Source organism: Panthera onca, chromosome A2 (assembly GCF_046562875.1).
Source record: "Panthera onca isolate mPanOnc1 chromosome A2, mPanOnc1 haplotype 2, whole genome shotgun sequence".
Taxonomy (NCBI): domain Eukaryota; kingdom Metazoa; phylum Chordata; class Mammalia; order Carnivora; family Felidae; genus Panthera; species Panthera onca.
In genome coordinates this window covers 56,611,590-56,635,469 of record NC_138340.1, presented here as the reverse complement: position 1 = coordinate 56,635,469, position 23,880 = coordinate 56,611,590, and the positions used below count along the sequence as shown (strand labels likewise).

The following is a 23,880-nucleotide window of genomic DNA, read 5'->3' as shown; positions in this document are numbered from 1 at the left end:
GGCTTAGCCCTGGCTGTCCCAGCCCCTCCTGGCTTGCCTCTCTCCTCCCTGGGTACCCTAAGTGCCCTATCCTGTTCCGCCCGGAGCCCGTAATATGAGGGAACCCGGGAGTGCCCAGACTGTGCACCGGGCGTGGGCTGGGGCTGGGCCACTGGCAGGAGTGTGGGCACGGGTGCTGGAGCAGGGACCCTCCCCACCCCCCTACCACTCTGCACTGCCCTGTACTTCACAGTCAGGCAGACTGGAACCCCCTGCCCAGCATATGCTGGCCTGCCCTCCACCCACCGAGAGTAAACAGTCTCTAATAGGCGCTGAGCACTTACTCTGAGCACCAATGTCCAAGCACCTACACATATTAACTTACTTCTCACACTCCCCCTGCTGGTTGGTACTCTTGTAACCTGGGCTGTTTAGGAGCCTGACAGCCCCGTCACCTCACCAGGGGCCTCAACCACCCTTGTAAGGACTTCCTGAGTTTGAACAGAGTCAGGTGCCTGGAATGATCTGTGCGGTAAGCACCGTGGAAGGTTCTCGTGACTAGCTCCAACTTATGGGAAAGGAAGCAAAGGTGCAGCATTGACCCCTCCTGGGCAAAGGGAGTTTCTGGGAAGGGCTGGGCTGGCCCTGCAGGGCTGAGTGTGTCCACCTGCACTGGGAGCCATGGGGCCCTGGTGGGCTGTGGTGGAGGGAGCCCCCTCAGGGGCTGGGCAGGAGGCCCAGGACAGGCTTGGCTGACCTCACAGGGTGGTGTGACGGGGCCGCATGTGTGACCCTCGGAAAGCAGGTGTCCTCTGACAACCCCCGAGCCTCAGACGGGCCTGAGGAGCTGTGGAACCGCTGTGGTGTACCTGGCACCGTGCAGGGGTGAGGTCAGCAGGGCTACCTGCTAACTGGGAGCCGCCCCCTCCCTTGCTCCAGCAGGTAGAGATCCGTGTACTGCTGTCCCCCAGGAGCCTGGAAGGTGAGAGCCAGTGTCCACCTGTCCCCGTAAACCACGCAGCTCCTGGCTGACAGCAGCGTCCAGCAGATACTGTATTTCCACCTGCCAGCGAAAGCAAACTTCCTGCTGCAAGGTGACCTTGCTATTTTTACCCCAGGATGACCACACACCCTAACATCACCTTCAGGAGTTTTGGCAGGGAGCAGCTGCTGGCTAGCTGGGCCCAGCACAGAAGTGGTGACAGAGTAGCATTGCTCCCACACCCCTGGTGGGACCCCACCTCCACCCCCTGCCACATACCCCATTCCTCCCCATGACTCTGGTGTATCCAACCTAGAACTGCTCCCGTCCCAGGCCTCCCCAGCCACTCAGCTGCTCGTGCTGTGGTCAGGGCAGGCCATGCTCCCTCACAGCCCTGCTCCACGCCAGCCCCTACAGGACCCCAACCCTGTAGCAAGGGGTTACCGCGGCAAGCCCGCAGATGGGCTTTCTTTAGCTCATGCGACATTAGCGGAAAGAATTCTAGTTAGTCGCCAGCATTTAGCAATTGGGAGAGCTCAACACAGAATCCAGATTTCTGGCTTCTCTTGAAAAATCAGGCCGTCTGGCACTCCTGGGCCTGTGCTCCTGTGTGGCAATGACTGGAGAGCTGGGCTGGACCTCCTCGCTCAGGCACCCTGCATCAGCCACCCACCCCGGGGCCTGCCTGGTCCCTCCCCTGAGTCCCCAATATGGGGCCCAGATCCAGGCCCAGCCTGCCAACATCACACAGCATGTCAGACTTCCAAGATTTGGGCTCCTCTACCCGGGAAGGAGCAGAATGCAGAGGGAAAGTGGAATGCACTTTGGAGGGAGAGTCTTACAAGGGGCCAGGGGAATGCGGATTCTTCAAAGATTAAGGACAGAGAGTCTACTTTTCACTAGGCCCAGCTCGGGATGATAGCAGTGAACAGGGCTGGTCATGAACAAATGCCTAGCACAAAGGCAGGCTCTAACCCTTGGTCTCAAGGACAAAGGGACAGAATGATGGCAGGAGGGTGTAGGGAAGGTCTCCTGTGGGAGAATCAGAGGACTTCTCTGAGCAGGTGACATTGGGCACCTAAGTTATTAAGGAACTTCCTAGGTGGAGGCAATAGTGCATGCAAAGGCCCTGAGGCAGCCATGGGTTTTGCAGGATTGAGGACCAGGAAGCTGCTTGAGGGTGGCTGAGAGTGGGGGCGTGAGGGGAGGGGCAGAAGAGCAGCAGGGAGGGTGGGCCAGACCCCACAGCACTGTGGAGGTCACAGGGGGAATCTGGTTTTCCTCTGAGTGGGGTGAGAAGCCCCAGTATATTAAGAATAGGGCAATGATGGGATCTGATGTCCATGCTTGAGAAGCTCCCGCTGTCTGCTCTGTAAAGAGCCAGGCTAGGTCCAAGGTGGGAGCCCAGTGAGGAGGCTCCCACAGGCATCCAGACTACAGTGCAGGAGGTGGGGAGAGCAGCCAGTGTTCAGACACAGCTCAAGGGTAGAGATGACAATATTCGCTGGTGGATCTGACTTTGAACCCAACGGCCCTGGCTCCCAGTCTGAACCAAACGTGGGAGGGACTGATTCCACCTGGCAGGTTTCACAGTGATGTCACAGGAGGAAGGAATCTGACTGGGCCTTGCGCAGGGACCAGGAACTCGCTGAGCAATTGAGAGGAAAGATGTGGTGGCAGAAGGCATGGAAGGGAGCTGGGGTGGGGGGTGCGGGCCAGGCTGGGAGCTCCAGGGTCAGGATGAATGTGGCTATCCAAGGAAGCCTCTGGAGTGGCCTGGCCTTCAGCAACTTCCTTGACAGCACGTGGCCAGTGCACTGGATATCTGCTGCTGTGAGTCCCCTGCCTGTCAGGACTGTGCTGGCCCCACCCTCCCTGGCAGTGCAGTGAGGCCCCCAGCGTGCTCCTGGGGGCCCTGCCAGGCGGTGGTCCGGGATCCACCTGCTCCCTCACACTGTTCCATGCTGACTGAAAGGGCATGTGCCCACAGATCTTGCTAGGCGTCACACACAGTGACCTGCTGGGTGAAGGGACACAGGCGGGATGAGCCATGAGTGCTGCCCTCCCACCTCCCCTTGTGGCAGTTAGGGGACCACATGACATGCTTTGGCCAATGCTCTTCCTATGGGAGCTGTATGATCCCTTATGGCGATGGCGCCTTCTCTCGCCACAGGGAACCGGGAAGGACACCCCCGCTGTCTTGTCCCTGAGAGACTTGATGAACAGAGCCCCTGGCCAACCTATGATGGATGCCAGCGTGCCAGAGAAATTAACCTGTGCCGTGCCAGCACGTCAGAGCCCACCCAGACTGGCCGAGGAGGGCTAGTCCGGCCATGGAAACTGGGTCACAGAGCGTCCACCCAAGCGCAGACACGGTGGTGGGGCTCTGTCTCCCTCCCCACCTGTGGCTTTACATTCCCTTCCTACAAGGGTACCGTGGGACTCCCGTCTGGAACCCCAGGCTCTAAAGACTGAAGAGGGCACAGACTGGGGCTCACCTGGCTCCTGACCCTTAGGTCCGGCAAGGGTCTGGCCCACACAGAGCATGCCCATCAAAGGAGGCACAAAACGTGCCTTGGAGAAGGGCTGCCTTAGCCTGGGTCACCAGGACCCTATTTTAAAACCTTTTCAGGGCCTCCTAACCCCTGCAGGACAAGATCCGGTGGACACTCTTCCCCTTGAGTCACTTCTTCATTCATTCCACATTTACTGAGTACCTGCTCTGGGCCAGGGGCTGTGCTAGCATACCTGTGGTCCAAACAAAGTCCCCATCCTTGAAAAACGCCCTACCTGGAGCGTGATAAAGAAGGGAAACAACTCCTGGGATATAGAAATGCTCACAGCATAGGAGCCAAGGGCATGTCCTCTGGAGCCTGGAAGAGGGGGACCTGCTAGAAGGAGTGGCAGATGCAAAAGCCTTATTTGACTCGTAACTAAAAGGGGGCACAGAAAGGTCAAAGAACTTGGCTCCGGGTTACCAGGCGAGAGAAAGCATGTTGGGAGTGTCAACCCACTCCTCTGCTCCAAGACGCCCCCCAAAGTTCCACTCCGCCCTCCCCACCATCACTGCTGCTGGAAATCCAGTCTATCCACCTGCTGAGCCGGCTTGCTTCTCCAAGGGCCCGGCGTCAATAGGTGCCCAGAGTGACAGCTATGCCATCCACACCTGACCTGCTGCTGCATTCTGGGCCCCGCCGGAAAGAGCCCTCGAAAGGCGTCAGCAGGACAGGCTGGAGCGGGAGAGTCCACAGCTTGGCCCTGCTGCCTGCCACCAGGCGGGGCCGGCTTTTCTCCACGTCAGCCGCTGATTCAGACTTGGCTGTGACAGGCGAGCACGCGCAGACCACACGGGTGACGTCTCTTACGTGCATCTCCCGTCGCAGGGCTGCGAGCAGCCGGCGGTGACGCCAAGCTTGCGGGACTCCGCTGAGGGCAGTTACGAGGCAGGGCACCGCACTTAGGGGTCACCCACTTACTGGAACGTGAAGCTAAGTGCTTTGCAGGCTCTTTTCCCAGCAGCGGTCTGCAGGGCCAACAATGGGCTTCCCCTGTCATTTCCAGTTGCTGGAGCAGCTGAAGAGAAGTGGGAGTGGGCAGCTGTCCACACCTCCCGGCCCGGCGTCTAGGCCATTTGGATGGCCTTTGGATGTCCCACCCCACCCGCTCTTCCCCCTCACCCCGCAGGCTGACCTCACCCCCAGCCTGGCCAGTCAGAGCTCGGAATCCTGCTGACCACAGTGAGCAGTGCGGTGTGAGCTGGCAGGAGCCAAAGAGAGAGGAGAATCTCTTTCCCCTGGGGTTGCTGTGAGGCTGGACCGTGAGCCCAGGACTCCTGGCAGGCCTCCCGCCCTGGTGGGGCAGAGGACGACTCTGGGGAAAACGGCTGAGAGTCGCCCAACGGCTTTTCAGGTCCAGAACCAGTAAGGCCTCTACTTAAACCAGTTTGATTGGGTTCCTGCCACTTGGAATGGAGAACGGCCCTGACTCACAGACACCAACGCAAAGGTCTGTTTACCTACGGTACCCCGGGGATACTCTGCGGTAAGGAGGCCGCGCCATCCCCGTGACTGGTCTCAGCTGGCCACGGGGACAGGTTCAGTACTCAGACAGCTCCTGCACACCTGTAAGCGCCCTCCGCTCCGGCAACGCAGGCTCAAATGCCTCCGGCGTCCTACCAGGAAGTGACCACCTGCCATCTGCTCGCATGCTTCCAGGACCGGCAAGCGCACCAGCGCCTTTTCAGACTGTATTTCGTCCAGCTCTGATCTTTACGAAGTTCTTCCTGATGCCGGGAACCCAGGCTGAATGGGGCTCGCACTTATTACAGAGAGAGGAGGAGGAATTGCCCTCCAGCGTGGCTGTATGCCCTGTGGGGCCTGCTTTGGCACTGTTTTCTTGCCCGAGGGACTCAGCATAAGCCCCCCCCCCCCCCCCCCATCCTCGGGACAGGGCTAGGGACCTCCAGGGCCGTGAGGGCAGCAAGGCCCACGGGCTCGATGGGTAGCTCATGTCCAGGGTAGTGGGACCCCGACCTTCCTCTTAGCAGCTCAAGGTGCTCCTAGATGAGCCAGTCATTTAAATGTCAGCACTACCAGCAACGGCGAACAGCCCACTGGAACCCTGCAGCCAGCACGTCCGGCTCTGTGGCCTCGAGCGAGAGCTGACTTCTCTGAGCCCCGGCTCCCCAGAGCCAAGCGTCACAGGTTCGCTGCGACAGTTCAGGGAGGTGATGCACACGAAGTGCTGTGCACGCTGCCTGGGACCTAATATGTACATATACGGGCTGGCTGTCGTCGGGCTTAGCTTCATTAATCCCAAGAGACATGTCGTGCGTGAGGAGTACGCGGGTGGGGCTAGCAGATCGGAAGCCCGCCCCCAGCCCTGCTGCTTACTGAGAGAGCCGACCCGGCTCTGCACCCTCGGAGCCCACTCCCCACGCAGGCAGAGCGCGGCTGAGCACCCGTGGATGCAGGCAGGGTGAAATCTCAGAGCATCCCAGACTCCCGCCCGGGCTCTCCGCCTCCCGCAGCGGCTCCAGGGGGTAGCAGGCGTGCAGAAAGAACAGGCAGGGCAGCAGCTTGGCAGGCCCCAGAGGCCGGGCATGGGGTGGAGGGGAGGCCTGCCTCCAAGTGCCAGGCCCTGGGCTGGAAGGGACCTCAGAGGCCCCTGTCAACAGCTCCCAGCCCGAGCAAGAGTCGGGGCACACCAAGTGGTTGTTGAGGCCCTCCTTACATGCTCCTCAGAAGCCAGGTGCTCACTCCCTCACAAGGCCCCTGTTTTATCACAGGGCAGCTCTGGGGATGAGAACACTCAGAGGTGGGAGAGGTCTGGTCCACCCATGACGAAGGCGGCCTCTGTACAGTCACCAGGGCTCTTGCCGGAGTGAGAGGGGCATGGCAGAGGGGAGACCAACACAGTGAGGCCTGTACCCGTGAGCATGTGTGTGGAGCACAGCAACAGGGGACCACATCAGGGCCGTGGGGGTAGGGACTCCAGCTCCTGCCACGGTGATGGCCCAAGGACCACCACTGCTGGGCTGTGTGGCCTCCCATGAGTGGCGTGGCTTCGCCTCCTGAACTCTCAGTTTACATCCGCGGCCCAGTGAGCTGGTGGGGGTGCACAGGGCTACACACATAGAAGTTCCCACACTGCATTCTAAGAGGATGCTATTCAGGAGCCGGGTGGTGGGGGGGTGTGAGTTCCAACCTGCCCCCCCGACTAGCGGTGTGACCTCAGGCAAGTGACCCTCTTGGAACCTCCGTTCACCCATCTGTACAGTGGGGTCAACAACAGAATCCCTTTCCCGCAGAAGAATGGGATTTAAAACACAACAGGCGCATAGAACAGTGTCTGGCCCACTCTAAGCACATGTCACTGTTAGCCACTGTCATTCTCTATGACTGCTCTGTCTACCAAACCTCCTGTTGGGTCCTCCTAAAGCCTGAGTTCCTAGAAGCCCCCTCCCCTTTGCTCTGGGCACAGGAGCCCCAGCTTCCACCCATAAGCACCTCCTTGATGGCAGCCTCCAGGCAAGGCTCTTGGTTCCACTATATAATCATCACCAGACGCTGGGAGGCAGAGACCTTGTGCCCATTTTCCAGGTATAGCCTGCAAGGCTCAGAGAGTGCAGGGAATTGCCAAGTCCCTGCAGTTGGGATGTGGCAGAACAGGGGCTGAAACCCTCCTTCCTCTAGCTCCTGGACCCCCATCCTCCCTCCAGCGCTGTAAGCTGAATGAGTGGCCCGGGGCTTGTGAAGGGCAAGTGCTCGGAGGAACAGCTGGATGTCAGGCAGACTGCTGCCTCCTCCAGGATGCCCCTCCGGCCAACTGGCCTCACGTTCCAGGGTCTCTTCCTCCCCGACCACGGGCTCACTTACCCACTTTGGGTGCATCATTCAGATCTGCCATGTACCCCTTTGGGGGGCTGGGGTTCTCTGTCGGGAAAGCTTACTACTGGGAGGGGGTGGGCCTGGGGTAGTCAGGGGTATGGGCAAGGGTTGGGGGCGGGGCTGGGAGACAAGTGACCCACAGGGAGAGAGGGGAGCAGAGGTAGGCAGTGGTGAAGAGGAACCTTCTGGGGAGGAACCCCAGCCTTGGACTGCTCAGTGTCCACTAGCATCTTCTGCCCTCCCTCAGCCGGCAGCTCCAGGAAAAACTGGTCACATTGCTGGGAGGCTCCGGGGGTGGGGGGGGGGGGTATGCCAGTGGGCATATATCTGTGGAAGGGCCTTATGAGCTGAAAAGCTCAATCTGTGTAAGAAAGGTGTTCAATTGTTTAAATAACACGATTTTGGAAAAGTGGTTTCTCCAATACGACAACCTCTGGAGGTCGGAAACTGAGGCTCGGTGGCGGTGAAGGCTGAGAGGGAGGAAGCCCAGTGCTCCGTAACACACTCTCACAGCCCTGGAGCCTCCCTGGTGGGCAAGGGGAATGCTTCACATGGAGGCCATGGGCTCCTGCCATTGGGGGCCAGCCCCGCTGCCCTCCCCCACACCCCGCATGGACAGAGACTTGCTGCTGACTGTCCCTCAGTGCTCTAGAGTGGGGCTGTCCACGAGCATGTTCTGCGGGGACAGAACTGTCCTAGATCTGTGCTCCCAGGCACATAGCCACGTGTGGTTGGTGAGCTGCACCGTGGCCAGTGCACCAGAGGGCCTGGATTCATGTTACATTTTAGTTAACTTTAATTTCGATCGCCACCAGTGGCTGGACCTCAATGCTGTTAAAGCACAAGTTCCCCCAAGTTATTCTCTGAGTTGAAGGCAATGCTGGTGAAAATTCAGCCAGGATCGCTCATGGGTCTTAATGCGAGACTCCCAAAATTCACACGGAAGAGTACCTGCCCAAAACAGCCAAGACAATTTTTAAAAAGAACCAGAGAGGGGTTTTGTCCTAACAAGAAAAAAAACCCATGAAACTCAAAGTCTGATGCTTGCACAGAAATGGACAGGTCCTCTAACCATGAACGCGGATTTTTTCTGTTCCCTGATCTGTTCCAGGTCCCTAAAACACTGCCTGGTATAAGTAGCAGGTGCTCAATAAATATCTGTTGAATGAGTGAAAAGATCCAATTCATGTAGGAATTAGATGGAACCTGAAGTCAATGGAGAAGGGACAGACTGTTCAATAAATTGCTTGGAAACAACTGGCTAATCTATATAGAATAATAGGGCGCGCTGGGTGGCTCAGTCCATTGAGCATCCTACTCTTGATTTCAGCTCAGGTCATGATCCCAGGGTCATGGAATTGATCTCTGCATCAGGCTCTGCACTGAACGTGGAACCTGCTTGGGATTCTCTCTCTCTCTCTCTCTCTCTCTCTCTCTCTGTCTCTCTCTGTCTCTCTCTCTCTCTCTCTCCCCCTCTGCCCCTCTACCTTGCATATGTGCGCGTGCTCTCTCTTAAAAAAAAAAAAAAAAATTGGACCCCTCACGTTGTATGGTTCCCTGAAACAAATTTCAGCTTAAAGTCCTAAAGGGCATACAAATATCCTGAAGAAAGTATTTTAAAACTATAGTTATGATGCGGGGCAAAGCCCCTTTTAAAATAAAACATGAAAAGCCAAAGAAATGAAACAATACTTGTTAATTTAGCTAATTAAAATTAAAACCTTCCATGGGGCGCCTGGGTGGCGCAGTCGGTTAAGCGTCCGACTTCAGCCAGGTCACAATCTCGCGGTCCGTGGGTTCGAGCCCCGCGTCGGGCTCTGGGCTGATGGCTCGGAGCCTGGAGCCTGTTTCCGATTCTGTGTCTCCCTCTCTCTCTGCCCCTCCCCCGTTCATGCTCTGTCTCTCTCTTTCCCAAAAATAAATAAAAAACGTTGGAAAAAAAAAAAAAACAAAAAAAACCCTTCCTGTACAGCACACTGGATTGTATATTTGAAAGTTGCTAAGAGAGTAGATCTTAAACGTTCTCATCACAAGAAAAAAGATGTAACTGTGTGGTGAGGGATGTTAACGCATTGTGGTCATTTTGCAATATACATAAAAATAGAATCATTACATTGTGCATCTGAAACTGATGTTATATGTCAATTTATCTCAATTTAAAAAACACAAAAAACAAAAAAAAACTTTTGTTAGATGAAAGAGCACAAAGTTAAAAGACATAACTGAGAACCACTGAACTGCACACTTTTTATAAGGGTGAATTTTATGGTGTGTGAATTATATCTCAAAAGAAAAATTAGAAAGAGGACAAGTGACAGAAAATGTTTGTAATTACAAAGGATCAGTATCCATGATAAAGAACTACTAGTAAATCAACATGACAAAAACTGAGCAAAAAACATGAACTAGAGTGTATTATACTAAGCTACATAAGTCAGGCAGAGAAAGATATCGTATGATTTCACTCATATGTGTAAGAAACACAACAGATGAACACAGGGGAAGAGAAGGAAAAATAAGATAAAAAGAGAGAGGGAGGCAAACCATAAGAGACTCTTAAATACAGAGAACAAACTGAGGGTTGCTGTGGGGTGTGTGTGTGGGGGATGGGCTAAATGGGTGATGGGCATTAGGGAGGGCACTTGCTGGGATGAGCACTGGGTGTCATAGTTAAGTGATGAATCACTGGGTTCTACTTCTGAAAGCAATACTACACTGTATGTTAAACAACTTGAATTTAAATAAATACATATAAAAAATATATAAACTGGGGGCACCCAGCTAGTTTAGTAGAGCACGCAACTCTTGATCTCGGGGTTCTAAGTTCAAGCTCCATGTTGGGTATAAAGATTACTTAAAAAAAATCTAAAAAAAATATATAAACTGGCATTTTATAGAAGAGAAAATACAAATGGCTAAGACACATACAGATGCAAAGCTAGAAAATGCAAACTAAAACGACCAAGAGAGAATTATTTCTACCCTCTGATTGGGGGTGGGGAGACAACACGGACTGTTGCCAAGCATGCGGGAGCAAGACGACCTTTCGGATCCAGCAGCAGAGAGAGGAAATGGGTAGAGCCCCCTTTTAAAGAGTAAGTTGGCAGCTCCTATTTCAATGGAGAACGTGCCTACCTAAGCCCCCATGATACCGCTTTTAGCTAGCTTCCCTGCAGACGCCCTTGGGAGTGTATGCTGAGAACAGATCCACACTCCTGGTCATAGGTGGTTAGTAATCATGAAGAAGAAGTAGGAACGACTGGCCGGATCGGTGATGTGAATAGCCACACCAGGGCCTACTACACAGCAGTGAGCAGGAGGGAGGTGGCCATGCACACGGACGGGGGAGATCTCCCAACAGCAAGCCGTGCGGCGATATCCTAGTAGAGGACGTCCACAACTCCAGGCCCCAGATGATGTCAGCAAGGCCGCAGCAACCGTGGCTAACACTTGGATGCGACTTACTCTGTGCCAGGCGCTGCTCTGAGCACTTTACACACCCGCTCGCGTACAACTCACACCCTGCGAGGTGGAGGCTACTGGGCCCAGCCCCACCGTACAGAAGAGAGGCCAGTCTGAGCCCGGGCAGGCTGTCTGCAGTTCCTAAGAGCACACACACCCACGCACGGAATAAAGATCTGGGGGGAGAGGCTCCGAAATGACAAGAGCCAAAGGGAATGCTATCCTAACTGGAAGGCTTTCATTTTCCGTCGGGAACATATTCCCGTGCCGCACACATAACTCAAAACAGAGCTAATCTACACAGACCAACACTGGTCGGTTGAGGGACTTTCTTCTGCACTCCACCTGCCGATGCAGCTCGGACCCCCACCCTCAGGACGTCTCTGGCAGTTTGCCAGTCCAAGAGGTCGGCTTGGACACTAGGCGAGCCCCAGGTCATTCCAGCCTCCCCCAGGAGGGCACGGGCCTGGGTCTGGGAGCTGGCCTGTGCCCAGGAGCAGGTGGGAACGCATTTTCCGGACAGAGCTCAGGGTGGGCTCAGCAGGATATGGCCCTTCCTGCTAGTGCACTGCTCCAGCCATGGTTCGTGCAGTGGTGAGGCTGTCCTCACGTGCCGCGAGCCACGGGCTGATGGGAGTCTCAGGAGAGAGCACCCTGGCAGATGTGAGGTGTCTGAGACTCTTAGTTCTTAGCTGAGTGAGGACCAGTGACCCAGAGACCTCTGGCTGCTCCCATGTAAATGTCCCGTTCCTTACACCCACCCTGTGGGTCGAGGCCTCTCTGAACCCCCAAGACAGAGCAGCACTTCCATTGGTGCCAGGGATGGCTCAAAAGTGGCCCCAAGTCTCCCTAAATCTAGAAGAGGGCACAGGGAAGAGTAGAGGGCATGTGTCCGTAACCACCGGGCAGTCTGGCCACATCCCCAAGTTTGGAGGGGTCAGTGCCAGGCTGACGTCTGATGACCCCCAATCCCAGAGGCCCCGGGGCTGGAAACGATGTGAAATATGAGGCTGAATAACCAGAGCCCGCCAGCGTCTCCTCCTAGGGAGTAGTCACAGCTCCCCTCCCCTTCCGCTTGCTATTTTTGGCCGGGCTAAGAATAGCCTGCTTTAAATACCCTTCTCCCTCCTTAAATCTGCTCTCAGGACTGCCCCCACAGCACCTTTCTAGAACTCCTGGCGGGTAGTGGCCACTCAACAGACCCAATTCACACATCTCCCACAGGACCTTGCTGAGATTTCTGCTAGCACCGGGTTTACCTGTGTCCTTCCTCCCCGACGCACGCCTCCGAGCCCAGCCTGCACCTGCCCTGGGAGATCTTGCTCAGACACGGACACCATTATGCCCTTGCCCAAAGACCTTTGTGCCCCTCGTCACCCAGAGAATAAAATCCAACCCCCCGAGCCTGGTATTCATGGCCAGGTGCAGTGTTTCACAGCACATCAGCCTGTACATTCATGTTTCCAGAGAACCTACTGTATGCTGGGGGCTGTTCTAGGTGCCAACAGGGCCCTGAACTCCTGTCCCCATGTTGCTCTATCAGAGAAACCCTTCATTCGGCTGCGGCTCTGCCTGTGAGCCTCTGCTCTCCCCACGACAGGGTCCTCGGGGTGTGTGGGGGGGGGGCCGGGCCCACCGCTCACCGGGCTCCAATCTCCTCTACGACAGCATTGGCTGTGCCAGGTGCTGCTGTAGGTGCCATTGGCGCAGTGTCATGGCCTCACGCATGCTCATTTTTAAACCACAGGTGCGTGCAAAGGCCCCGGGGCACGAGAGGAAGGCCTGCCCCACGCTCCCGCGGGGCTGGCAGGCACTCACTTGTTGAAGAGATTGAGGCCAATGCGATAGTGCCTCTTGCGGATGACGTCGTTGCTGAAGGCCGGGGAGTCCCAGCTGTTGCGGGTCTCCTTGTGGTAGGTCTGCTTGCTGAGCGTCTGCTCCCGCAGGCTGTCACGGGACGATGATTCAGAGCTGCAGTTGATGGTGTCGTTGGAGTTGGACGTGCTGTTGATGCTGTCGTTGTCCCCGTCCGAGTAGTCAGACTCGGACCTGCTCTGCCTGTTGGCCGAGCCGTTGATGGCCAGGTGGCTGTCCAGGGGCCGGGGGGGCCGGGGCCGCAACTCGGGCTCCTCCCGGGGAAGGCTCTTCGGGGGGCCGCCCAGGGGGCCGTGCTTGGGGCTGCCCTGTGGCCCGCCCAGGCCGCGTTCGTAGGCGCTCTGCCTCTTGAGCGAGCCGCGGTCCGAGCGGTCGCTGAGGTCCACGGAGCTGTCGCTGGGCGGCTCGATGGTGAGCAGCGGGAGGTGCTCCATGCGCAGCCGCTGCTCTTGCCGCTCGAGCGACGGCGTGCTCCGGCAGCTCGTGTCCGTGTCCCCCTTGTCGTCTTTGTGGGCCAGCGCCCAGTAGTCCTGCGAGGCGCCCCCGGCCCGCAGCCGCGGGTCCGACTCGGCGCTGGGCGGCCGGTGCCCGGCCTGTGAGAGGGGCAGGGGGGGCGACAGCTCCTCCTCATCAATGTACAGGGTGACATCGCTGTACGAGGCCGTCATCTCGTCCAGTTTGTGGTGGTCGGCGCCGTGCAGGGCCGGCTTGGGCTCGGCATCCCGGGCCCGCCCCGTGTCGGCAGCTGGCGCCTCCCCCGAGTGCAGGCTGCGGCAGTGGAGGGCGTCGTCGATGGACTCTGCCAGCGATTTCACCTGCCGGGAGAAGGCGTCCTCCAGCTCCGTGATGGCGTCCGCGAAGTCGCTGGATGGGGCGGGAGACTTGAGGGCGGGCGGCTCGCCGAGGTCGCCGTGCTCCGAAGGCACCAGGGCCCCCAGCTGCGAGCCGTCATCCGTCACCGAGACCTGCTTCCCCTCGAAGTAGGAGCTGTGCACCTTCTCAGGACCCTCGAAGGAGAACTGCATCCTCATGTTGGACAGCACGATCCGGCGTGACATGCGGTTCTCCGACATGGAGCTGCGCAGGCGCTCGAAGTTCTTGTTCATCTGGTACTGGCGGAAGGCCGTCTGGATGGTGCGGGCCGCATGGCGGGTCACAAGGCGGCCTCCATACTTGCGTTCTAGCATCTCCACCTGGGAGGGGAGAGGACAGGACGGTGAGGACAGCCCCGCGCGCTGGCACAGCGCCTTGCCCACCTATGCTCCTGCTGGCGCCCAGCCCCGTGGCAGCACCATGTGGAGAGAGAGGCCTGGGCACATCCCAAAGTTGATTCCGGCAACCACGGAGGCGAGCTGGTGAAGGTGAGCAAAACGGGGGTTCCCAGGCCAAATAAAATGGAGCAGCACCACGTGAACGCAAGATGTTCCCTGCGGGACTTCTCAGAACCTTTAAAAGGTGGTGAGTTCCCAAATTTCTTTGGCCACAGAAACCTTTGGCCCTTAGTGCATCTTGCGGGCCTGTGGTTTAATGAAACTTGGGAGATGCTGGGAGAGGTGAAGGCAGCCCCTGCAGAGAGGAGGGACCCATGGCACGAGAAGGTTAAGAGACCCGCCAAAGATGTCAGTGAGATCCTGGATGCTGAGCAGGGGCTGCAGGCTTTTGGCCTTATTTCTTTTCTACAGCAGACAATGTGCTCTTACTAGCTGGGGGCAGGTGTGTGTGTGTGTGTGTGTGTGTGTGTGTGTGTGTGTGAGACTGAGCTTCAGGGAGGCCTGAGAGAATCACCTTACTGAGGCACAGACTTCGAGGCCAGATGCCCACGCTGCAATCCCGCCCTGTCCTCGTTAGCTGTGTTACTCTGCATAAGCCTTGAAGCCGTGCCCTTCCCCAGTTTCCGTATCTATAAAGTAGGGGACAGACTCAGACCCACGTTGTAGGATCATGGCGAGCACCTGATGACATAGATGCTAGAAGGCCCTTGATGGCATTCCTGGAAGGTGTTTACAATTTAGGGGGTCCCCAAGGCCCCTCACTAGACAGATGGGGAAGCTAAGGCCCAGAGAAGACACTGAGCACATGGCTGGAGGCCTCCAGACTCCAGAGCGAGTCCGGAACCATGTGTCCTGCTCATCCCTCTCCTTGATGAGGCACGGAGACGGGGCAAGGCTGCAGGCAGGTAGCACTGCCTGGGACTCCCCCATGTGACCCATGAGTCTCCCAAAGCCCTGAGGCTCATGCCAGCGCTCGGTGACCAAGGACAGCCCAAGGGCTGCTCCCCGCGCCTTGTTCCTGAGTAGGAGCCCGCTCTGTAGGAATCAAAGAGAACTCAAGACAAGGAACTGGTTTCTCGGCCAAGCCAGGGCTTTTGGGGTGCTGGGCACAGGGGGTACCTGATGTGGGGCCAAAAGAGGTCTCAGGTCCTCAGGAGTGAGGCACATGTGCACCACACCCTGCTTGTCTAGACCCCACCTGCCTACTCTGTGCCTGGTATCACACCAAAGCTGGTGGCAGACAGAGATAAGGTCCCTGCCCTCAAGAAGCAAACAGCCTGTCCAGGGGAACAGACACACACACACCTAACTGAAATAGAACCAAACAGATGCTCAGCAAATCCAGGCTATGGCCCGAGTCAGGGGAGAGGGTCACTCAGAGCCGTGGTGGGGTGGGCCGGGAACAGAGGGCTTGGAGCTTCACGCACATCAGTGCAGGTCCTGGACCCCTCACTTCCTGGATCTGGGATGTCAGCTCCCCCCCGAAAACCGAACGCGCCAGCTCTCTGGGGCCCACAGGCAAGGGAGCGGCAGGCTGGGCAGAGCGGCTCCCTTCAGAGGAGAGGAGCGTGGAGTGTGTGTGTGTGGGGGGGGGGGGGTGTGGATCAAAACGACTTTTCTGGGCCCAGAGTCAGCCAGGGTGGGTCTGTTTTTTCTCCTGCCCTGAAGTTACTGAACACCATCCAAAGAGATGACCTCACTTCCACATCTGTAAGCAGACTTTGTTTTCTTGGGGTTTTGAGTGGGGCTGTGAAAGCCAATGGAGCCGATAAAGGGCCCAAGGCTGAGCTCTAGGGAGCCATTTCTTCTCCGCCGTCCAAGGCCTGTGTTGTGGGCCCCCTCACGTCACCTTTGGGGGTGGGGTCACGATGGCAGTGCCACCAGCTCAGATCCAGGGTTCACTTCAGGGCTCTCTCTTCCCTGCTGACTTTGGACCTCAGAATCCAAGTAGCAACCCTGCTTGCCTGAGACTGGCTCCCCAGATCTGGGGGAGGGGTCAGGGGAAAGAAGAGGGACTTTGGGAACGCAGAAATGGGCTCTGTTTTTGTCATCAAAGCCCCTCTTGGTCCAGGACACATGCTGGCCCAGGCCTGCTCTTACGCATTGCCTAGACTCCCCCTGGTCATTCTTCTGTCTGGGCCAGAACTGACTCAAGGCCCAGTCTGAAAGTTTATTGGGGTACAGGGGAGGGAATCCAATCTCTACGTGCTCACCTGCTATACATCACCCTCGCCCAATACTCACATGACATCCAGTCTGCAGAGGGGCTCTGGGACTCCCCACTTCTCGGAGGACAGAGGCTCTGGGAGGTAAGGTGGAGCTCACCCGTAGCGGGGGCTCTCCCGGCTAGCCCTCACTCTCCCTTTAAAAGGACACTTCTCAACATTGGGGGAGGGATGGGGAACAGAGAGGAAACGCCCTTCCACTAAGCAGACCTACCACTTCTTGATGACTCAGGACTCTTGTTCTCATTGATAGGAGACTGCCAGAAGGTACAGAGGCCCTGAAGCCAGAGGGCTCCCTTCACTAAGCGGGACTCCGTGTTACCCTATTGCGCACCCTGCTTCCATCCGGCAGCTCCCATGTAATCTGTCCTATTCCCACTCTAGCTAGGATTGCCAGGAAGTCAACAGCTCAGAGACCCTCTCACCTTTCCACCACCTCTTCCTTGCCATCCTTTCTACCACTGCTGTTCTGCCTCAGGGCCTTTGCGCCTGCAGTTACCGCTTCCTGGAAGGCCCCTTCCTCACACACTCCATTCTAATGCTAGCCTGGGGAGGCCTTCCTCACCACCCTTATCCAATGATGGCGCCTCCCACAGTCACTCCATTTCTTCCCCCTATTTTATAATCTCTGGGGTTTGTATCACGTTCCGGAATTAAACTGTCTTTATTGCTAACTTGTCTGCGGATCCATCTTCTGGACCACAGTGTCAGCTCAAGAGCTGGGGCCTCGCCTTGTCCATTGTCGACTTCCCAGCACCCAGCACGGTGTGTGGCACACGATGGGCTTTTGGTTAACATGCGTGAGATGAAAATGAACAGCCGTGGCCACGGTAAGACCAGATGAAGCAGACAATTATTTATTTCCATGGGCCTCTCTTAGGTCTTCAACTTCCTTACTTCTACTTCAATGGTTCTGTTGGGGGTCTTTTACTATCAACTGTTTCTGATCCACTTTGGATCTGGGTGGAACTGATAAACGGAACAGAGGTGGTCCTCACCTGTTGTGGGCCTGGCTACGGGGCCAAGGGACACAGGGGACGGGGGGCTATTTGCTATCAGGCCCTGGCCACTGGCCAGGCTCCCTGTCTCCCAACTCACAGGCAGAAGGCAGAAGAGAACGAGGGCTGAGCAAGTAGGACTGTCCAAAGCCGCAGGGTGGAACCGAGAACAGGGAGAGGAGGGGCCTGTAGGGGATTCTGGGGGTGGGGGATAGGGAAGATCCACCCTGGGCAGTACCTGCATTGCTCCTCTGAGCCAGGTGCCACACCGGGCCCAGACCTCTGCTCTGTAAAAGACACGTGGGAAGACTAGGAGGCAAATGGAGGGCAGCAAGGCGAGGGGTCGATGTGGCCACACATCGGGAGGAGATGGGAGGAGATGGCCCAAGGAACTCCCAGAAGCTAGGGGAAGCCGGCCAGACAAGTTGGGCCTTGCACATCTGCACAGCTGCTTGCTGCAGCCTCAGGTTCTTGCCATCAGTTTCACACGAGAATTCTTATTAAAGTACCTACTACGTGCCTGCTCTTGAAGTGAGAGCTCTCCGGCCCCGGCCCCCGCCCACCACCCAGCCAGGACAGGCCTCTCCCCTCGACCCCAAGAAGCTGTCTTTACTTCTCCCTGGAGCCCAGCCACGGGGGCGGGCCGTGCGCCCACCTCATTCTGCACACAGGTGCCAACCTCACGGTGGGTCTGGGCCAAGGCCCCTGCCTTGGGAGGAAGTGAGCCCTCAGTGAGGTCGTTTCCCACGAGAACACAGAGTTGTAAACCGAAAGGGATATAATAAGCAACCTCGCCCGCTGGCTGTGGATGGGCTTGGTGTTCTTTTCAGAGCCTGTGCTATTTATGTTGTAAACTGACCTCCCGCCCTTCTCTGCAGGGACTCCTCCCCAGGGCTACCTAAGGTTCAGCCCTCTCCTGGGACCTCAAACCCTCAGTGTCTGGCCACCTAACCTGTGTGCATGGCCATGAGGACTGTGAGTGGGGGAGAGGCGAAGTCCTGACACTCCAGTGCCCTCACTCTGAGAGCCTCCACGGGTCGGGAGGAGCAGGAAGGGCAGCCTGGGCCGATGCAAAGGTCACAGTCGTAGCGCACGTGCGCATAACCATGCTTCCATCTGTGGGAGAGCGCAGGACGCCGGTGTCCGAGAGCCGAGACTCCTGCTGCCCAAGGCAGTCCCAGCAAAGGGCCGCTCGTCGTCCTCCAGGCAGAGCAGCCTGGCTGCCTGTCCCCGCGTGGTGGGTCCCGCCTACCTGCTTGTCCTGCAGGTCCGAGGAGAGCTCATAGCTCTCAGAGAGTGACCGCGAGCGCTTGATGGCCTCCTCCTCGGCCTGCTTGCGCAGGATGGAGGTCGAGTGCTGCAGCTTGGGCCTCCGTGTGCGCTGCTGTTGCCCCGGCGGGCCCGCGTACAGCCCATAGGCTCCCACCGACGTGTGCTCGTAGTGGTCCGGGCTCAGACTGGAACCAGGCGCTAGGGGGCCCTGGTAGGCCGACGGGCTGTCCAGGGACGTGCCGGTCTCGCTGCTGGGGGCCTCGCCCTCCACGCTGCAGGGGACAGAGAGAGGAGAGAGGCCTCCTGTGAGTGGGAGACAAGACCCCGGGGCCTGACAGGGAGCCAGGAGGTGGGAGGGGGCTGCAGCCAAGAGGCAGCCCCCACCCCCACCCCGCATCCCCTGCAACACCGTTTAAGCATCCAACACACTTTACTGATTGATTTTGCTTATTGTCCATCTCCTACATGAGCGTGTCAGCTTGTGAGGACAGAGGTTTGACCCACTACACGCAGTGATGAACCCCAGTGCCCAGAGTGGGGCCTGGCACACAGTAGGTGGTCAGTGAATATTTACTGACCCCCTCAATGACTCCGGTCACCTTCTCTGCCTCAATCCCACCACATGGATTGAGTCAACCACGGATTTTTGTACTTTTTGTTCTTATTTTTTTAAATAAAAATTAACAAAAGTGACTCTTCTCTCCACACCTACTTGGGCATCAGGCACTGTAACATTTGTTATGGGCTGAATCGTGTCCCCGCCCAGAATTTATATCTTGAAGTCCTAACCCCAGCACTTGAGAATGTGTGTTAAGAGATGGGATCTTCAAAGAGGTAGTTAAATTACAGTGGGGTCTATTAGGGTCCTAATCCAACACGACTGGTGTCCTTCTAAGAGGAGATTAGGAGTCAGACATGCACAGAGGGATGACCATGTGAGGACACAAGGAGAAGGTGGCCACCAAGGAGAGAGACCTTAATGACACTAACATACAGGACTTCCGGCCTCCCTCCGGAACAGTGAGAAAACAAATGTTACCATTTATTTATAAATACCAGTCTGTGGTGTTATGGCAAGCTTGGAAATGAATACAGTGTCATACATATATTTTCTCTAAATCTTTTTTTAAAAATTTTTTAAATGTTTTTATTTATTTTTGAGACACACAGAAACAGAGCATGAGCAGGGGAGGGGCAGAGAGAGAGACACACACAGAATCTGAAGCAGGCTCCAGGCTCTGAGCTGCCAGCACAGAGCCTGACGCGGGGCTCGAACTCACAGACTGTGAGATCGTGACCTGAGTTGAAGTTGGACGCTTAACCAACTGAACCACCAGGCGCCCCGTATTTTCTCTAAATCTTAAAACCGGTCTGCAAAGAGTTATTAACTCACTGTTTCCAGGTGGGGAAACTGAGGCCCACAGAAGTACGGGTACCTGCCTGCGGTTGCACAGGTAGTGAGTGGGTGAGTCTGGGGGTCAGCACCTAAGTTGGCTGGATTCCAAGCCCGGGCACACCCCTCCACCTCACCACCCCTCATCCCTCTCAACATTCCAAGCACCAGACTGTGGGGACAGAGAGGGGGTGGCTCATCCCAAATTCGTGAACTCAGAAAACAGACATTGGTTCCTTCTGCAGACTACCTTTCAGCATAGGACAAGGAGACAAGGTTGTTTCTCACACGGTTTCCGGTAGCCTCTCTGGTCAAGCCTTGCCATTTCCCTGTCCCTGCAAGACATCAGTCAACCTTTGAAGGCTCTCTGATCCCTGGGTCCAGGGCAGGGGTCTCTCTGGAAGGGGCCCAGCAGAGAGAAGGGAATACAGCACCCCCTCTCAAGCTGCAGTCCTTCCTCAGGGGTTCTGTCTTCAGACCAAAGGGAGCACCCCACACGCAACATCCCTGGGGCCAAATGGTCTTCCCCCGCCCAGCTCTGCTACATTGTCCCCACACATCACAGGGCCTGGCAGGGCTCCCTGCCAGTATAGAAGGTGACTGTTCACGGACTCCTGGGGACGACAGACTCGGAGTAGGGGCAGAGGGAAACAGCCTGCCCTTTGGTTCCAGTTCTGCCCCGAGCCAGGGATGGGCTGCAAATCCCTGCACTTGCTTTCCAACTTGTAGGTCAAGAATAGTACAGGACTTCCGCTCCACCAACTGGCTCCGGCCTCCGGGGACATGCAGTGGGTGTCCTGTGACAAAGGACATCCCATCCTGCTCCCCAGAGGCTAAAGTGTGGCAAAGGTCCTTCCTTGGGGAAGAGGTCTGGGTACTTTGCCTTGATGTGGCTCTAAATCAGGGAGGGTCATCCTTCACTTCCAGGCCTGCCTCCCCATCCATTATCAATGTGGATGGACTAGACCCTCTTAAGGTGTCAGAGGAATATCACCCTTCAAGACTCCTGACGTCACAGTTACCCAACGGCTATTTCCTCTGGGCCCCATTTGTGTGCACTGGGTGGGGGAGTAGGGTGGGGTCTAACAAAAGTTAAAATTCCCCTATTCTATTGACATAGCTTTGAACAGTGCCTCACAATAAATACTCGGTGCCTTGATCAATAGTTGCATGGAAGAGAGAAGGAATCCCCCTATTAGACTCGTAGGTGGTCGATCCCCAGCTTACAGTCGAGCAAGCCTATCCACGGACAGATGAGCCAGAGCGCCTGCCTTTGCTCTGGCCCCCACACGCCTTCCTGCCTTGCCCTTTTCGTGCAGCCTCCGAGCGCCTTGCAAGGAATTATTTCTACACATACATCCCCCCTACTGGAAATGCTTCATTCGGGGGCAGAGTCTGTTTTTCCGAGCAAGAGGCTGACAGGAGACAAAATCTCATCCTCGAGGACAAGCAGCTGGGGCCCTGCTCATAAGGTTTTAAAAGAGTCTCACAACCCCGGGTTTCCAAAAACACGGGGAGACCGAAGGGGCAGGCTCTCTGCAGGTCCCCAGAGCAGGAAGCCCTTCTGTGCCTCACGGTGGCTCCGTCAGGGAGGGGTGAGCCTTGACACGCCCCAGGATAAGGCAGTGGCCACCTCTCGTGTCTGCGGGGGATTCAACCCTTTCCCTGGGCCTTGCTCACCGGGCCTCAAAGCAACGGTGAACAGGCAAAGGGGCATTCTTACTGGCAGCAGTGGCGATGAGTCTGTGAATGTGAGAGGCTGTCTTCATTCCCCGGTTGGCTGTGGTTTGGGGCAGAAGGGGCCGAGGAAAGAGAAGCAGGCGACAAGCCTCTGGACTCAAGGGCCGTATGTGGCTCAGTAGCCGGGGAAGGGCCTGGCTGCCTCGAAGGCTGGGGGCAGGGGCAGGATGTCTATGGGTGGTGACCTGACAGGGATGCGGCACTTCCTGGGGCTATGCCAGCCCAGGATCCTTGCTCTGGGCATTACCTGGCTCCCACTGTCTTAAGGCAGCAGGTTCCAGAATATGCTCAGGAGAGAGGGCCAAGCCTCCCCTCACAGCCAAGGGAAGGGGTCTGACGGTCACTCGCAGCCTTTCTCTTCACCATGAGGCAGCTGCAGCCTCCCCCCCATCAGCCCTACCTTCCGTACACACCCAGGCTCTGCTCCCTTCTCAGCAGATGGTCCAGGCCACCATCACTGCTCCCTGGATTATCACAACAGCCTCCTCGGTGGTCCCCCTGCCTCTCTTCTCCCCATGGCTGCCACAGTGACTCTGATAAAACATAAGATCAAGTGCTTCCCTTGATCCCCATTACACTTAGAAGACGCTGTCCTTGCAATGTCCTTGAAGGCCTGACCTCAGCTGCTCTCATCTTAGCTCCTCTCCTTGCTCATTCTGACTTCCTGATTCACGGACTTCCTCTCTGCTCAAAGGGGTCAGGCATCCTCCTGCCTCAGGGCCTTTGCACTGGCTGTTCTCTCTGCCTGGAACACTCTCCCCCAGATCTCTGCTAGCACCAGATTTAAAAATCATAGCTCTCTCTCCACTCCCACCCCCAGATTACTGGTCCCTTTCTTCTCTTTTGTTTTTTCCTTTGGTGACAATCATTACTTCAAAACACACTGTATAATGCATTTATCTAGTTTTTTGGTTTGTCGTCTGTCTTGGACATCAGTGTATAAGCTGTAAGAGAGTGGGGGCAATTTGTCTGTTTTGCTTGCTGATGTTCCCCAAATGCCAACCTGCGTGCCCAGGTAACAGTGCTCAGTAAATACTTGCCAAAGGAGAGAAGGCATTTCCCCAGGCCTGCTGGGAGCCAGGTCCCGGAACATAGTTTCTCACATCATTCCTGCCAGACATCGTGGGTGCCCCAAACCAAACTCATGCTCTTTCTCCACCGTCACACAGTGACACGAGTCAGGGTCCTGGGTGTCGTCATCACGTCAGGCCCTTCCCCACAGCCAGCCCCCACCCCCGTCCCACTCAATCTGTCACCCAGTCCTGCTGAATCTACCTGAATGGTATCCTCTCGACTCGTGCAATGTGGCAATGCTTCCACGGCACCAAAATCAAAAACAACCCCAGACCATCCTGGTAAGAAAAGAATTGGCCAGGCCATCCTACCGCAACCAGCATGGCCCCACCACCGACAAAGTCCTCTGATACATAAGTGAGCACTGCGTGAAAGTACGTATGCAGCGCAACAACCCACCCTGAGCCCGAGGACGATCAGAAGCCACACGCTATTTGACACGAAAAGAGACTCCTTTCTTAATCTGAGCCAAACAGCTGGTGAACAGAAAGGTAACTTTTTTTCAAGTGAAAATGCCCCATGGTGACGAGTATGGCCAATAGCCACTCTCAGAACATCTAAGTTGGTATTAAGTTTTTCAGAGTACTAGATGGAAACAGCTATCAAATTCCACTTGAACATCCTCTGACGGAACCCGTAAAGCTACTTTACTTATAGCAACGCCCTGAAACTCACGGGCCCCTCGGTTCTGGTTAGTACTCAGCTCTGCCCCCAGTTCCTTCCTGGGGGAGGAGGAGGGTTGTCCAGTGTGAACAGAACAGTCATCCTCTCCCTTCCCACAGCAGGTTGCCCTAGGGACGGAGACCTTTGCTTTATATGACGGCCACGCTTGACATAGCAGGGATTTGGGGGTCAGGGAACCATCAGGCCCAGCCCCTGGCCTCCATCCTCTGCTGCCCCAACCCCCTCTTCCCTCCCCTGCCTCCTGCACCAGCAGCCCACCCTGCACACCATTTCTTTGCCACGGTGATTTCTGCACCAGAGCACAACATCTCACCACCCGGGTCAGCTGCCTTTGGGAAGCTTCTGCTACAACCTGCGTCCATCAGCCAGGCCTGAACACCCTGGAGTGGGTCCTCAACTGCACAATGGCATCCGGGATCTCTCCTAGACACCTGGGTCATATGCAAATCAAGGAGTGGGGCTGGCACCTGTTCCAAGTGGCTGACAGTCCCTGGCAGTTTAGAATTTCTGGAACATTCTATGACAGTTAGGAGGCT

At 56.4% G+C, this 23,880-nt stretch overlaps 1 protein-coding gene across 15 annotated transcripts in view; it reads right to left on the bottom strand.

The window, feature by feature from the left end:
• IQSEC1 (IQ motif and Sec7 domain ArfGEF 1) overlaps window positions 1-23,880 on the bottom strand; it is a 423,845-nt gene that overhangs the window by 28,077 nt on the left and 371,888 nt on the right. For 14 of the 15 annotated variants that reach the window (XM_078442696.2, XM_078442702.2, XM_078442703.2 and 11 more), the window contains 2 exons: window positions 18,434-18,725; window positions 12,631-13,880 (listed from right to left, as the gene is read on the bottom strand). In XM_078442696.2, the coding sequence (XP_078298822.2) occupies window positions 12,631-13,880; window positions 18,434-18,725 (1,542 nt within the window). Of the gene's footprint in view, window positions 1-12,630; window positions 13,881-18,133; window positions 18,409-18,433; window positions 18,726-23,880 lie in introns of those variants that run through there. The other variant, XM_078442707.2, reaches the window with a different exon arrangement.